The sequence below is a fragment of the Rattus norvegicus genome, chromosome 13 (genome assembly GCF_036323735.1).
Source record: "Rattus norvegicus strain BN/NHsdMcwi chromosome 13, GRCr8, whole genome shotgun sequence".
Taxonomy (NCBI): domain Eukaryota; kingdom Metazoa; phylum Chordata; class Mammalia; order Rodentia; family Muridae; genus Rattus; species Rattus norvegicus.
Window position 1 is genome coordinate 75,003,728 of NC_086031.1, and position 17,181 is coordinate 75,020,908.

General features: G+C 40.5%; 1 protein-coding gene across 14 annotated transcripts in view; it reads right to left on the reverse strand.

Moving 5' to 3' along the window:
* Rabgap1l (RAB GTPase activating protein 1-like) overlaps positions 1–17,181 on the reverse strand; it is a 595,699-nt gene that overhangs the window by 6,186 nt on the left and 572,332 nt on the right. For all 14 annotated transcript variants that reach the window (XM_006250105.5, NM_001401442.1, XM_006250106.5 and 11 more), the window contains 4 exon segments: positions 12,157–12,261; positions 10,253–10,336; positions 6,386–6,457; positions 1,786–1,983 (listed from right to left, as the gene is read on the reverse strand). In XM_006250105.5, coding sequence (XP_006250167.1) covers positions 1,786–1,983; positions 6,386–6,457; positions 10,253–10,336; positions 12,157–12,261 — 459 coding nt within the window.

Genomic DNA, 17,181 nt, shown 5'->3' on the forward strand with positions numbered 1-17,181 from the left:
TGCTAAAAAATTAACTCAAAACCAACGGCGTAGTGAATCTGAGGTGTTTCTGTTTGTACTTACCCATATTCTATCATGTGACTTCACTTCAGCCTTAGTTCTTTTTTTTTTAATTGTTATTTTATTCTTTTTTTTTAATTAACTTGAGTATTTTTTATATACATTTCGAGTGTTATTCCCTTTCCCGGTTTCCGGGCAAACATCCCCCTCTCCCCTCCCCTTCCTTCTGGGTGTTCCCCTCCCAACCCTCCCCCCATTGCCGCCCTCCCCCCCACAGTCTAGTTCACTGGGGGTTCAGTCTTAGCAGGACCCAGGGCTTCCCCTTCCATTGGTGCTCTTACTAGGATATTCATTGCTACCTATGAGGTCAGAGTCCAGGGTCAGTCCATGTATAGTCTTTAGGTAGTGGCTTAGTCCCTGGAAGCTCTGGTTGCTTGGCATTGTTGTACATATGGGGTCTCGAGCCCCTTCAAGCTCTTCCAGTTCTTTCTCTGATTCCTTCAACGGGGGTCCTATTCTCAGTTCAGTGGTTTGCTGCTGGCATTCGCCTCTGTATTTGCTGTATTCTGGCTGTGTCTCTCAGGAGCGATCTACATCCGGCTCCTGTCGGTCTGCACTTCTTTGTTTCATCCATCTTGTCTAATTGGGTGGCTGTATATGTATGGGCCACATGTGGGGCAGGCTCTGAATGGGTGTTCCTTCAGTCTCTGTTTAATCTTTGCCTCTCTCTTCCCTGCCAAGGGTATTCTTGTTCCCCTTTTAAAGAAGGAGTGAAGCATTCACATTTTGATCATCCGTCTTGAGTTTCATTTGTTCTAGGCATCTAGGGTAATTCAAGCATTTGGGCTAATAGCCACTTATCAATGAGTGCATACCATGTATGTCAGCCTTAGTTCTAAACACAAATTGTGCATGTTGAACTGGGCAGGCCGTTATGTTATGCCAGCTAGAAGCAACAATTCTACTTCAAACACACTTTGGCTCAGATTTTGAATTTGTGTATGTTAATGTGTTACGGTATGTTTTATTGTACATACAAATATTTCTGATCTTATATAGAAGCATAGTTTTATTTACAGAAAATGTTATTGTTTTCCAACATTCCTCAGCATATATGTATCAAAGTGATATGTATTTGGTTATAGTGTCTTAGACTGTTTGCTTTCAAAAAATTTCAAAAAGTTGGGGGCTGGTGAGAAGGCTTGGTACAAGCACGGGCAACTCTTCCAGAGGCCCCAGGCCACACACATTAGTTCATAACCACCTGCAATTCCATTTCCAAGGGATCTGATGCCCTTCTCTAGGCAAAATACCCATACACAAAATAAAAATAAATCTTAAAAAATTAGTTGTTTGAGTTGCTGGTAAGTTTCATTAAAAATAAGTCATGGAATTAATTTTATCTTTAAATTAGAACAGAATATATAGTTTCTGAAATGGCCCAAAACATACTTTGCATTTTGGAACTATGTATTTATGTGAAGTGGTATTCTCAGAATTGACAATTACAAATTAAAGTATAAATCAATACTGAGTAACATTGAGAATAACTCTTTGTCCTGTAATATGAAATTTATTAGTTATAGAAGATAAATATACCATCTTAACATCAAGTTTACTTTATGTAAAAACTTACTATCTGTACATGAGAATTGTTTAAAAATACAACTTTTCATGACTCATTGTCAGTAATGTTAGATTTTCAGATCTATTCTACATGCCCACGGTTGTGTAAAATGGGGCTGCTTGTCTTGTGTCCTTTTGTTCTTTTATCAAATCACCAACCTGGATTTTGCACTTGGCTTCCACCAGCTGCAGCTTAGTTTGTGCCAGTTCCAGCTCCATCTCCCTCAGCTGCTTCTTGAGTGAGTCCTTCTCATCATCTGCCTCAAGTCCCTGGTCTTCTCTACTTATGGCCACGGGCTTTCCAGCTCCCTCCTTGCTGAAGATATCACTGCAGTGTTTGCATGCCATCATCTTACCCTGAAACACACGAGACACAGCCAACGTGAGCTGAACTGTACAGGGGAAACAACTTAACCAAACAATACATGACTTCAAGGATGGCACATGGCTTTCAAACTTCCTCTGTTGAAGGCATTGTTGGACTTGTGGTCACCAAATGCTTACAGTCAGGACAAACCCACCTAATCCCAGGACAGGTATTCCTTGTACAAGTCCTTTTGTTCTGCTTTAGGCAAAGATAAATATCATTGTTTAAGGTAGCAGTTCTCAATCTGTGGATTGAAATCCCTTTGGGGATTGAATGACCCTTTCACAGGGGTTACTTAAGACCATTTTAAAACATATGTATTTACATTATGATTCATAACAGTAGCAAAATTACAGCTATGAAGTAGCAATAGGGATAATTTTATAGCTGAGGGTCACTACAACATGAGAAACTATGAAAGAGTCCTAGCATTAGAGTGTAAGGGAATAAAAGGAACATAACTACATGCTCCCATTGCTGGTCAAGCCACACCTAACAAGCAATGCTTTTCAAGATAGCACTGCTCTTGCTCTTGCTTAAAATATTCAAAAATGAGTTAGAGATAAAACATATCATACACTTCTTATTTTATGCTCCACTGTTAACCAAGTTCAATGTGTCCATAATGATAACCACAGTCCTTTCACGGGTACAAAAGTAACTTCTTTGTGACACTTTTGTGTGACTCTACCAGTTAGGTCTGGTAACTTTGATGCCATGTCTTCAATAGCTACTCCATCAGCCTGTGGGCAGTTGATCACTAGAGTCTTGATTTGACATATTCAAGCACTTCTCACTTGGGCCCAAGTCTTCAAGTCTCACCTTTTCAGTTCCCATTAGCTTGTCTCTCATTTTCTCCAAAGCTACACTTCACACCGATGCTGAGTGATACTCACTGGACACACTGAGAACACTGAACTTTCCAGTCTTTTACCTAACCAATGACAACAATTAACCCAGTCCTGGCACAAAATAAAACACACTAAAGATCTGCCATTCTTGTACTATTGACAAGTGATGCCTAAATGACGCATACTGACTTCTTATTGCATTGTAAATGATGAAAAATTACCAAACTATGTAATCAGCCTTGCCAGCCTCTCTTCATCTGTCTCACGATGGGGAAAGGGTTACCTAATATTAAACAAGGGTATTGAGTCTTAGATAAAGTTTCGTTAAGTTGAACAAAATGACAGACTAGATGGATGTCACAGGAAAGCACACTCAAGGGTTCTGAAATGGGCAGACAAAGTGTAAGTGACATGGCAGCTAAAAGTAAGAAATCCGAGTTCTCCACCTGGTGTCAGTCCTTATATACCATGATGGATTCATTCCATCAGCCCATGCTATATGCTGAAGATCCACTCTGTGGAGCTGCAGATAATGGTAATTCCCATCCAATATCCACCTCTTCTTTCTTAGTAATAGAACCCTGATTTTATTTGAGTTGGCAGCATGTCCAGATCAATGGTGATATTTCTTAGACTCCTTGTAGTTAAGTGTGACCGTGAATTCACTTCTGATATATAAGCAAAAGTGTGTTTTGGAAGGCCTCTCAGGGCTGGTTAGAAAGAGCCTACTCTGCTAGAGTGAGGCTGCTGAAGCCTTGCACCCCCTTCTCATCCCCCCACCTCCCCAGGCCAAATGCCCTGCCTTGGAATGTAGGAATGATGGGATGAGCTTCAGTTAACAATTATGTCTTATGACTTTGAGGATGGAAGCCTTGGGGTAGAGTGAACAAGAGGGGCACATTTTCAAGGTAATGGCGTTATTTATTGCTAGGATAATGTGGACATGGTTCAATAATGACCAAGAATCTATGGCTCTAAAATATGGTCTCTTTTGTATTTAAGCCAATGATCTTTTGGGTTAGTTATATGTATTTGGAAGTAAAGCACACACAGCATGCTGTGGTAAAATCTGTATATGGGCATGTTTGTTGTGCTTACAGTATAGAGGATACACTGGAGACACCACAGCATTATAGACACTAAAGAAGCAATCTGGCACATCATACCATATGATCAGATGCTGAAGCACCATGGGAGGCTACTGACCAAGAATATAGATTAGAGTCTAACTCTGGATTCAAATCCCATTTCTGCTGCTTACCAGCATTGCAATTCAACCAATGAGCCATCCATGGGGACCTCCTTTCAATCACTGGAAGATACTTCCTGTCTGTTTCCTAGGGTTGTTGTAGGGCTACAAGGATGGAGGCCCATAAAGCTTTAGGACAGCACAGAATGGTGCAGACAACAGGCATTAATAAGAGCAGTCACTCTTCATTGTGCAAGTTCACCTTGCTCTTTTAGCATGGCAATTACCGTTCATTAGCTGATTTTTTTTTCAAAAATGTTATGTTCATTGGTGTTTTGCCTGCATGTATGTCTATGTGAGGGTGTCAGATCCCCTGTAACTGGAGTTACAGAATGGTGTGAGCTGCCATGTGGGTACTGGGAATTGAACCCAGGTCCCTTGGAAGAGCAGCCAGTCTCTTAGCTGCTGAGCTGTTTCTCCAGCCCCTCAGGAACTAACTTACCTTTTTATTTTACTCCATTACTACTTAGCACTTATTCTAATGAATAACTAACATGTTGACTCTTCATTCGCACTGTTTTTCTTTTTTAATATTCTTTTAAATCCTTCACTCTAACTGAATTCTATGCGTCCTGCATTAGTCCCTAAAGCTCTCTGGCCTGTAGGTTTTGTCTTTTCTACATCTCTGACTGTCAGTGTGATCTACTGCAAAACTGTCCTCTGTTTCCTAAGTGATGTTTGTTTATGTTGGTGTGTGCAACTTGTCTTACAGGGAAATCCCAAGCCTTTTTCCATTGTAGTTTTATATCAAAATGATAGTTAAATGCTGTATGCAGTAACAGTTTCTCACTAAAACAATTTCTATGTGTTTAATAGAAATTATTGCTTGAGTTGAATTTCCACAAAGATTTTAGTTCAAGACTCCAACCAAGACGTATCATTACTTGTTTTGGTCAAATGTACAAGTGGATCTAGAACTTACAAAAAAAAAAATAGAAAATGCTAAGTAGAAAAAGAAATGAAAAGGTACACCAGACAGAGAAAAAAGTCACCCTAAAATTTTGTTAGATTTAGGAAAAAAGACCACAAACCTTTTCTAATAACCTCAATTAATGTTTTGTAATATGAAGTAAGAAAAACTGACTTAAAATGTAAGGACCGGTTCCTGCTGTATCATCCCCCAAATTAATCTAAGTACTCTATATACATTATCTTATTTACTCTCTAAAGTTATAACATGGACAGTGTTCTATTTTGAAGAAAAATTTAGGATTAGAGAGTTAAATTTTCAACCCCATTAAATGCTAATCTGACTAGGACACCCTTATGAAACCTGAATATGTTCAGATAGCAAAATATCTGGTAAAATAACACTGTATTGGTATTTGTAACAATTTATTCAAGGCTTGTGAGACGGCTCAGCAGTTAAGAATATTAGTTGCTCTTCCAGAGGTCCTGAGTTGAATTCCTAGCAACCACATGGTGGCTCACGACCATCTATGGAGGGATCTGATGCCCTCTCTGACATGTAGGTATACATGCAAACAGAACAGTCCTATATTTAAAAAATGCATACAGAAATACATTTAAAAGGGAATATAGTGTATGTTGATGCTATTGAGAATACCAATCCATTTGGTGTACTATTGTTTTTATTAGTTCTTTGGAAACCACACAGCTGGTTTTAATCATATTCACTGCTCCCATTACCTTTATTTCTAAGAAACAAGCAATCCCTTTTCTGAAGCAAAGAAATCACATAGGAGTTTTACCCACCAGGGGGCAGCATAAAAATAGCTGGTATACCTTTCCCTGAAAAACATTAAAAATTGTCTTCCAGTTCAGTGTTTATGGGCTTCATGAGTATGAGAATGTTTGAGTTCTAATTCTCATGCTTTCTCTTGGACTTTTCCTTCTGTTTGTCTTGTCTAAGTCCAATGTGACAGTTTTTGTTTTCTCTTATTATATTTTACTATGTTATATTTTATTATTAAAATAAAAATATTTTTTGCTGAATCAAGTGTTTTTCCAGTAGTACTTGCCATTCAAGAGACTGTCAGAATAATTCTGCAGAAGCCAAATGGAAGCCAGTCAATTTGGACAACAGTCAGATGGGTTCCCACCACCCAAGGAGACACATAACTCATGACTCATATAGTCCCTTCTTTCCTACTACCTTGCCTCTGAAGTCTCATGTTATAGGAACATTAATATCAGGAAAGACATACCTGGGATAGGAAAGAGGACCAATACACTCTCCCTAGTGTCTGAGTGTATTATACAGAATGTGGAGAGGGGTCTCTGAGGATGGCTTTGGAAGAAATTACATCACAGAGGTAGCCCATGTCTTACCTTTACTGCTTCTAGCTCCTCCTTGCTGGCTGCTTGCTGTTTCTCCAGCCTGGTACTTAACTGAGAACATATCTAAAGACAGAGAAGAGAGTTTCTTTACCAGAAACAGAATAAATGGTGACTTAACAGTTTATCCATTCGCAAAGCCCTCTGATCCCAGGAGATGCTTTGCAAATGAGCAGCACTGCAAACAGTCGCTTTTGAAGTGAGCAGAGGCCCTGTGAGGCCCATGTGTGAAGCATGACTTGATCAGGAGAGACAGGCAGCACAGAAATGGGTTCTTGCTGTCACAAGCTTTCACTGGCTGGCAATAAGGAATCCAGAGCCTCCTGTGGAGCTGCCGATCACATCTCTATTGAGAATCTACTTCATACAGGGTATTATACGAGGAATTCAGTGACAAGAATTCTGACTAGCAACAATTCCCACTGGGCTATAGATATCTCTTTTCCATCATAAAAGTTTCCTTACCTATCCTAGTGAATAAAATGTTTCAGTTCACTTCATGACTAAACAGTGCTATGCTACAGTAATTAAATGAACACAATAGGTGTGCAGGGTCTAGAACTGAATAGGACTTGGCCAGTAGAAAGCACATATCTAATAAAAATCTATTTAATGATTGATTCTGAAATAAGGTGTTGGTAAGTACTGAGAACAAGTAAAGGAAATACTTTCCAGGGTGAAAATGTTTTTAAAAAGTAGAGTGTCCAAATCTATTGTCTGAAATAAGAATCTTTTCTTTTACAAAAATGAATGAAAATAAATCTTAAACCATATGAAACAAAATAGAAACATGAATGAAAAGGAAGAGATGTTAAATTTCAATGTATACTCTGGACTCGTAACATGTATAACCCACCTAGATTTATTTATGTATGTATACATTTGTCTGAGTGCATGTGTGTGTGCCTGGTGTCCACAGAACTCACAAGAAGGCACTGGATCCTACAGAACTGGAGTTACAGAGGGCTGTGAGCCACATGTGGGCACTGGCAAATGAACCCAGGTCTTTTGTAAGAGCAACAAGTATTTCTAACTGATGAGTCATCTCTAGCCCCTCCAATAAATTTAAAAGTGTCTGGATAAACGGTCAGGGCATCATAGAGACAGTTGAGCAAGCTCCAAGGACCTGAGTGCATAGCCCATGTTTAAAGCCTAGGAATACACTGTGCACCTGGAATACACTGGCCACCTGTAGCAAAATGTGTCAATTAAAATGTATTTGCATGTAATGACAGATTACAGGACTCGCAAACTTCATGTTCCTTGTGCTGATTTCCATCTAATCACTCCACAAACATCTCAGAATTAGCTTTGCCCTTTCTAGCAAAACCAACCAACTAACCCAAAACAAACCCTGAGTTTCTTCTGTGTAACTATTACTATTTTGGCTTTGGAATCTACTTCTCATTTTTAGTCTGAGCTGTGTTCTGTCTCTGGACCTCTCCCACTGGCTCTGTATTTCTCACCACATCTAAACACTGCCAATAGCACATCCACCAGTAGCTACTTTTGCTCAGAAAATCCTGTTTGAAACAAAATACAAACCCCAATTCTTCAGCCTGACCCAGCCTAGCTGTGGATTTTTATTTCACATCTATAGTTGAATCTCTTGCCAAATGAAATGCTTTTCTGTTCACTAATTTACCTCTGTTCCTCTCTCTTCTCACCATTTTCCATTCAGCATTCCTCCAGAGCCACACTCCAAGTCTCTCCCAGCCTTTGAAGTGCAGGTCAAACCATAACATGTTCAGAGGGTTTCCTGCACTTGCTCGGGGAGCATATACACTGACAGGAAGACATTCTTCCTCACTCCCTCTGTACAGTGGGTATATTTTATTCTCCTGAAATAATCATCTCAGAGGCGTACCGCTTCAGTCTTCTAATTAGGGCCTACCCTGGAAGCGTCTAGGCTCCATGTTACAATGTTTTCAGCCTCTGAGAGTTACTGCTAAATAAGGCCACTCTTTACTAGATCTCTCTGAACTCTGGCTGGCTGGTTCAGCTCAGCTGCTCTGGCTCAAACTCCTCTCCAAGCTGACTGACTCAACCTGCCCTCTTCCCCTCTGCCTCTCTTGAATGAACTGCTCTGCTTGACTCAAACCAACTTTAGTAATCTGTTCTATCTTTTAGCTCCTCCTGTCTTCATCTACGTGTCTTCAGTCTGTCTCTGTGAAACACTCCCTGTAAAACTGTCTCCTATTGTCCTTTCTCTCTCTGCACTGCTGTCTTCCATAACTTCTCTTTCCTTTCTCTTCTGAGAGTTGGGCATATCCTATGCTGTCAAATTTTCCTTGGATTTGTCACTTTGTCTGCCACTCAATTAGAGATCATTTTCAAACATGGGTGCTTCCTTCTACAAACTAACTTTACTTTCACTGTTAGGGATTAAAGGTGTGTGCTAAGGGCTGAGCCATACCACAACTAAAAAAATTTTTTTCAATAAGTAACACAATCTTAGGGTTCACAGTGTAATCAAGTATTCTGCAAAAGTTCCTTATGTCTATGTTACGCTGCCATTCTAAGAGAAGCTTGAGGGCAGAGTGAAAGCAAACATTTGTAATAATAGCACTAGAGAGCTGAGGCAGAAGAATTAAGGGTTTCAGGCACCTTAAAAGAATATTTTTAAAAAACACAACAAAAAATACTTTCTGGAGGAGAAAAAGTAAACTAATTCATTCTATGATTCCCGTGGAGTATCAAAAAAGCTTCACCACCAGAAAGCATCAAATAAACACTCTGCTATCACAAAAAAGTGGATGACAGCTCTGAAACCTTATTTTGACATGAACAGGAGGGATATTTACACACACACATGTATGTATGTACATATATGTGTATGTTTGTATGTACATATGTGTATGTATGTACACATGCATGTTTATGTAAATGTGTATATTTTTATATATGTCACATTTATGCATTTATTACCATGGATCTACAACCTCAGCCCTGAGATAGCTTTATAAAAAGATGTTTCTAATGTATGAATGGACTAAGATCTTCCTAAAAAAATAATAGAAATTACATAATTTACCCCCTTTAAATATTTATTTATATACCATTTGTTTATATAATGATGTATATACACTATAATTCTTATCTTTAGTTAATATAAAGTTTGTTTTATATTTTTCTGCGTGCAACTAATTTTTTACAAAACATTTCATTTATATGCATAAAAACACTGTATAAAAATGCACATATGAGATAGGAAATCCTCTGATCAGAAAGCAGTAAATGGCACAGTAAATCCTAAAAGCCTAGAACATAAGCATTCCACTCGAATCCTTCTTAGGACGAGGGGTCCTTGCCATATCTAGCTACCAACAAGCACATGAAGATACAGCAGAACCTGCAGTGAAAGCTCTCCAGGACCACCCTGCTGATGGAGCTAGGAACACCTTCAGGGACAGACAGCTCTCTAGTAAAGAAGCATTCTAAAGTCCACAGACACTTTTTGGCCAGTACTGATTTGCAGTGGGCAAGTCTATATAACCAGCCTTGGGTGACCATGAGAGCTAATCAAAACACTCCCCTAGCCACTGCCCATTTAATATAGTTCCTAAGCTTTGCAAAGAAGCAAATGTTAAGTAGTGTGACCTACTAGAGAAGAATCTCATGGGACTGTTTTCTATTTCACAGGAGCTACACAACATTAAAAACCCCAACAGTTTGTGCTGGTCAACTAAGTGCCTCGAGTCATCAGCCAGCAAATCCAACGACTACTGCCTACTTCAGAGTAGAGAGTAAGTAACACACTGATCTCCATAAACCTTCTCTGGAAACAACAAACAAAATATTGTAAGTAAAAGTAATTGCTTTTGTAGAAAAAAAAATGAAAAGCCCGCAGTGGCACATTACCTGTTTATACTCAGCAATGATAGCTGTCGTCTTCTTTATTTCATACTCTGCCTTTTCTAGCTGTTTCCTGAAGACTTCTTTTAGCTAAAAAAATTCAGCACAGTCAAACTTGGTATTTTTTATGATTTTTTTAGATTTTCAGTATGTGTGTGTGAGTACATATGCATGTGTGCCAGCAAAAGTCAGAAGAGGATGCTGGCTTCCCCAGATCCAGAGTTACAGCTGGGTGTGAGTCAGCCTTGGATGCTGGGAACGCTGGTCCTCTGTAAGAGCAGCAAGTGCTCTTAGCTGCTGAGCCGTGCCTCTGGGCCTTCCATCAACATGTTAATCAATTTCCATAAATATCTACATTCAAGTCTTCTTGGTCATCAGAGTTTAGAGCCTACCACTTACAGAGATGAAGATGGCTTTCTATTCTAAAGAGTGGAAGGCACACAAGGGCCTATGATAAAGGGCTTCTGCTTTCCAGGTACTTGATAAGTGTATTGCTGAGTGTCAGTTCAGAAGCTGGCCTTATTGTAAGTCTACAACAAAGTGCCAGGGCGATACTGTGTTTTAAGTGTGCTACTCTTAATGCTATACTTTGGTTTTCCTGTCTACAGCCCCCATGGCTGCTGCTATTGCAGGGGTAAGGGCTTTAGGGCCAGGAAGGAATGGAAGGTAAGAGGTCTTGAGCAGGACTGGAGGTTCAAGGGGCCAGACCAAAGGAAAAAAGTGACACAGCTCAGGGTATGAGTTTCAGTCAGTGACATGCTAAACTACAAGCACTGTATGTGCAGCCGCATTACAGTTTTGCCAGCAGCTGTAGAATTCTAGGTTAGAAGAAGGTTAGATCATGAAAGGTGCAGGTACTGGGGCTCTGCTAAGTTGTTGGCCACACAGGAATGAAGGCAAACAGCCCAGCTCTGGTGAATCTTCACTATATACACAGAGTAAGAAGATGAGTTACTAGGGCTGGAGAGATGGCTCAGCAGGTAAAAGCATAATGTTCTTGGAGAGAACCTGAGTTTAGTTCCTAGCACTCAGGTCAGGAGACTCACAACTGCCTGTGACTCCAGCTCTAGGGGATCCAACACTGTCCTCTGGCCTCTGTGGGTACACAACCATACATGACATACCCACAAAGACACACTACATAAAGATAAAACAACCTTTTAAAAGAAACAAAAAAGATGAATACTTCCTATTCATAATTTGAGATACAGACATGAAAATAATCTTTTTAACACATTTCAATGGAAAAAGAATCACAGAATTTTTCTTCATAGACTTTGGAAGGTGCTAATGACATGTGTAACTTCACTGACACTTTTCTCTGGCTGTTTGGATGAAGGCCTTTGAAATCCTTGAGAATAAATTCAGTTTATATTTAGCATTACTGAATTTTCCTTAGAAGGAAACTCGCTCATGATTTCAGAGGACTTCTCCCTCTGGAAGTCAGTGTGTCCTAAGCAGGAAATGTCATCTCCAGAACTGCAGTGTGACTCAGGAAACTGAAGCTACAGATGAAGGCCACAGCCTCTGTCAGTGTCAGGAAGAAACCACTGTAGGTCTCCAGTTCCACAGCATGCATAGCCACTTCAGGTGACATCATGATCTTGCAGACATGGCAGAAAGTTTCCAGATTCATCAGGGCTCTTGGATCATAATTTAAAGTCACTAAACCTAGACAAGGCTCAACCTTCCTGCTAGACATCTCAGTGGAGCAATCTCCTAAAAGACGTTCAAAAGCCAGAATTACCGCTTAACATTCCCCTTGGTTTGGGGGTGGAGGTAATTCTCTCATTAATTAATTAGTTCATTTATTCATTCATTCATTCATTCATCCATCCATTCATTCATTCACAATATCAACCACCTTCCTGTCAGTGTATCAACACAGGAAAGCCTGCCTGAGCCTTTACCTGGGCAGTCTCCTCCTCTTGCTTCCTCTTCTCCTCCTCGGTCTCCACCAACCTCTGCTTGGTAAAGAGGAGCTCCTTACTCAGCACATCAGCCTTGTCCTCCGCCTGCAGTTAAGAAACAAGACAGCCGTAAAGAAGGGGATGGAATCCACATGCTCAGTTTGTTTTTGTTTCCAGTCTTAAAAATGATTATTTCAGGTCATCTATTCTCCTTCAGCTGACCTTCAAGGTGGCTTTTTTCTCCAGCCAATTTTATGCAGCCATTTGGTTCACATTAGTCCTAATCTTTACAGAACAATAATTTATAGCTAATAACACTGAGGTTTGGAGAGATCTGGGCTTAAATGCCCAATACAACAAGCATGATTTGGATTTGGATTGGAATGATATTGAAGTATGTGTTCTTTCTAAACACTTCTAGCACATATTTCACATGTGCCAAGAGCACATACTCTGCATAGATGGACCTGTCAAGTAGGGGAGAGTCATCCTCTAACAGAAGCCTTAGTTAGAAGCACATGGGAAGGACCCAGAGAAGACAAGTACACAGATTGACCCCCATGGACAATATTAGGCAGGGAAACTTGAAAGGCAGCTGGGGTACACTGGCCCACAAGAACACTCACATAGTTCTGTGGGCAGAGTGAGAAGAAACTAAGACAAAGAATCCATGCGAGAGGCTATGAGAAGCTGAAGCTTGTACCAGAAATCTAAGCAGCCAATACTGTGCTTCTAGAAGATACAGGAAGAACAGCTCAAAGAGAGTACCTTCTTGTTAACTTGGATATAGAACCAAAATTAACTAAAATTCCCCTGTATATACTTAGTGTAGCTAGCCTTGTCTATTTGTACTCTGAGGTCCTAGCTTAACTCTGGTTCCAGCCAAGCATTCTCACCCCAGAGAACAAGCCAGCCTCACTCATTCCCATCTAAACTACCTCTGCTGTTTGTCCCTCCCACTACACTCCTGCCTTGTGGTACGTTGTATGTGGGACTTACATGTCTTACCACCACACTTTAAACACCACGAGAAATCACATTTGCTTTTAACTTGTCCCTGGCACCACAGCCACCCTGGGGAGAGGGGTAATTTTCTAAGTGGTTAGTGGATGAAGGCACTGGGCAAGCAGACTGCTTGCCAGGAGGTGGCAGAGGGACACAGGATGGGTTTAGCAGAGAAGACCCTGAGGCAGAGGAAACCATCCATAGTTAAAAGTAGCCAAGCATTATCCAGGTAATCATGCATGTTATCTGGGTGGCTTCTGTTTGTGGCATCTTTTCCACATGTCTAGATGGCACGGCCAGCACAGTCTGCTGGTAACTGCAGAGAAATGCAACCCAGTGTCTTATTCTCACTGCCTTCCAGTTCCTGCCGCTCCATGTTTTAGTGACAAGAACTGTCTCTAGAGCCTTCAGGACTATTAGGTATTTAAAGTGAAAAGGTTCCTTAGGCATCTTAAAGACTCACGGCAGCAGGATTGGGAGTAGTGATGGGTCTCACTAAACCATACATGTGTCTACAAGGCCCTCAGTTCAATCTATCACCACATAAATGGGATTTGGGGGAGCATGCCAGCAATCGCAGCACCGAGCAGGTGGAAGCAGGAGAATAGAGACTTTAAATTTTATTCTGATGCATTCAGTTTTAGGTGGGAGGGCAGCAATGACTGGCTTATTAGCTAAAGACACTGGCCACCAAGCCTGACAACTCAAGTTCCATTCTGGCAAATGGAGAGAACTCACCTCTACATGTATGCTGTGAAACATGCACACTCTCATAAACAACATAACCAATGAATTAATACAAAGAAGATTTTAAACATTAGGGGAAAGGTCAGAAGAGCAAATGGGCATGCTAAAATTAGAGGTGGACCCAAAAATCCAATTTGCAAAAACTGTTAGTCCAGTAAGTTGTCATGAACTGTGAGGATCTCAGAGAACTCGGGAGCTCACCACGAATCCCAAGAGCTGCTATCCAGATGACTGAGGTGACTCACCAAGCAAGAGACCTTGATGCGTGTTCACAACACGGTGTATCAGAAGAACCAACTATGCTCAAGTTCTTAAACCAAATTTGCCTCCCACTGGGTCCAGCCCTACCTGAGAATATTGACTTCTGACAAAAAAAAAATGATAACGACAGCTTCTTGCCACAATGCAGCAAACTTTACAATTTAAAGGGAACAATCCCAATATGAACAGTAGATGAAAAAAAATGTTCTAAAGATCTGATATCTTCAAGAGAGATAACTTAGCTTTTAGTCACCTTGAATACTATCCTATGAATACAATGCTATTGCTATGCAGTCTTTAGTGGGAAGCTCCTTGAAGGAATCTTGTAGCGCATCCAGCCATTTTCTGGTTTTGGAAACTATAACCAACAGAAGCCCTTCTTCACAAAATATTCATGCTGAAGACCCTATCATTTTTATGTACATGTTTTCTACTGAATAGTCATTGTGAGGCTGATAAAGTGTCAACATACACAGAGCTTGTGAGCTCTGCATGCAAAGAGTTCCACAGTCTTCCAGGAGACTATTCCAAGTGTCTCCTCTATGTTCAACAGTGAAGTAGAAGCTACTCTCCTGCCCAACAAAGTAGGACCAGGTCTCCAATGACCTGACTCCTATAAAAATGGGTTCTGCAGCTGGGTGGTAATGTTGCATGCCTTTAAATCCAGTACTGGGGGCTGAGGTGTAGTGTGGAGGCAGGCAGAGCTCGAGGCCAGTCTGGTGGACAGAGTGAGTTCCAGCAAAGCCAGAGCTACACAGAGAAACCTTGTCTGGAAAAACCAAAAACAAACAAACAAACAAACAAACAAATAAGAGAGGTTTATGGATTTTTGTATAGCATTGCCTAAAATGCTCAACAAGCATAATATAAACAGATTTACTCAAATTCTACCTTTGAACCAAAATCATAAAATCGTCATTATAGGGGTTGGGGATTTAGCTCAGTGGTAGAGCACTTGCCTAGCAAGTGCAAGGCCCTGGGTTCAGTCCCCAGCTCCAAAAAAAAGAAAAAAAAAGTCATTATAATCTGATGGTCTGAACAGAACATCGTCAAGTCCTCAGTCATAATGCTCATTGCTATTTGAAGTTCAGGTCACGGTTGGCTTCTGTGACATAAATACAAGACAGAAAAGGGGACTACAATACCTGCTTAATCACAGCCAGGTCAAACGTTTGAGTGAACAGGGATGAGGATCTACACAAATGATTTCTGATGGAACCCATTCAGCCAGTTGTTTGATTTAGAACAAAACAAAGCAATGTGCCTCTCTGGATCTGTAGCTTCTGGCCTGTAGTCAGAAGGAACTCAAACATATCCTCCATGAGAAAATACTGATTTTATCTTTTCTTTCTTGTTCCTTGAGGTCAGGGAACAGTGGGGAGGGCCCAGACACACTGAGAGGAAGATGCTTCTTTGATCAGTCTGATTGCTAAGATCCTCTCTATAAGGAGTCTAAGGGTGAGTCATGTTGAAGTGCCTTTGCGGCCTAGGGCATTCAGGATGCTGCACTCCAGCAAGGACGGGGAATTACTTATTCTGAAAACTACCTCCTCAGCACTTACTTACTTCACACACAGCCTCACATACGCCACCATGGTGTTTGTTAACGTTTGCTGTTTGGATTAAAGGACTAGATTCTGATATACTGAAAGCAAAGGTCCTGGGCAAACAGGAGGAGCAAGCCCAGCCAGTCTGTTAACTCCTGGGCTGATGCACTTCCCTGAAGACCAGCAAGCCAGAGGCTGCGTGACAAGGAAAAACCTCCTGTTGGGGCACAAACTGAGAAATCAGAAGTTAGGAGGTATGCATGAAATAACAGTTTTTATTCCTTCTTCTATATAATTAGCTACAAAATAAAGGTCCTAGGATATCATTTCTAAAAGGCAGAGGGAGGCATAGAGATAACAAACAGGAAGTAAATAAATAAAGGGCTGTGTGTGCATGTGCGCACATGTGTGCATGCGTATGATGTATTGAGGACAAAAGGTTAATTAATGCCTTGTCTCTTCCTCAGAGCTCACCAATTGGGCAAACACTATAAATACTGAGCCATCTCCCTGCCCCTACACTCCTTTCTGAAGGAAAGGATACAGTATCCACATGAAGTACAGAGGTATGCAATAATCAGTTTCTTTCCGGAAAACCCATAATAGCAATCATTTCAGACTAATCCACAAAAGGGATTCTCTTGTAGGTAAGATGACTTTTGAAGTAATATTCGTTTGTTTATAAAGTCATGTGTTCTTATATAGAATGCATATTGTTTTCTAGCCTCCTTATCTACAATATTATTCCAAAAACATATTTTACATAAGTATTAACTGTTGTTTTAAAAACAAAAATCACAGCCATTCGATTTTACTAATGATGGCTCAGGAGCCAGATGCTGGGGTGAAAACTGCTAGCTCAGAGAGGCAGAGAAAGCACCCAGCTGACCTTCCTATTCCATAAATGTCCCAGAAGGGAAAGGCCTTCCTCCTTCTCCCTTTTGTCCTAAATACCCTTGACTCAGAGACCCTTCTTTCTCTCTTCTGGGTTTCCTTACGGTCACTCTCTCTCAAATGGTTGCTCGCTCTGCGTCCTGACCTATAGTTGACTTTATTTAGCTTTTGTTAACAGTAAGCTCTTGGGCTAAAGGTGTGTGCTAGGGCTGAGCCACACCTCAACAACCTGTTTACAATGAACAGAAAGCTCTTGGGTAAAAGGTGTGTGCTAGGGCCGGGCTTCAACAGAACAAGGTTTTCCCAGTACACAATCTTGGGGTTCACAATGTGATCAAATATCCTGCAACAACTATTACTCTCCTATAATTCTAGGTATCACATCATGTCTACATTTTATTTCTTATAGGTAGCACTGTAGTAAACAAACTTTCATGTTCATTTTTAAATAAAATCTCTGCTTTTAAAGAATAACTTCCCATATTATAGTACAGCAGTTGTCTCACTTCTGAAATGAGGGCTCTAAAAAAATCCTTGCCTCAAAAGTTGAAATTGTGACGAGCAGAAATAA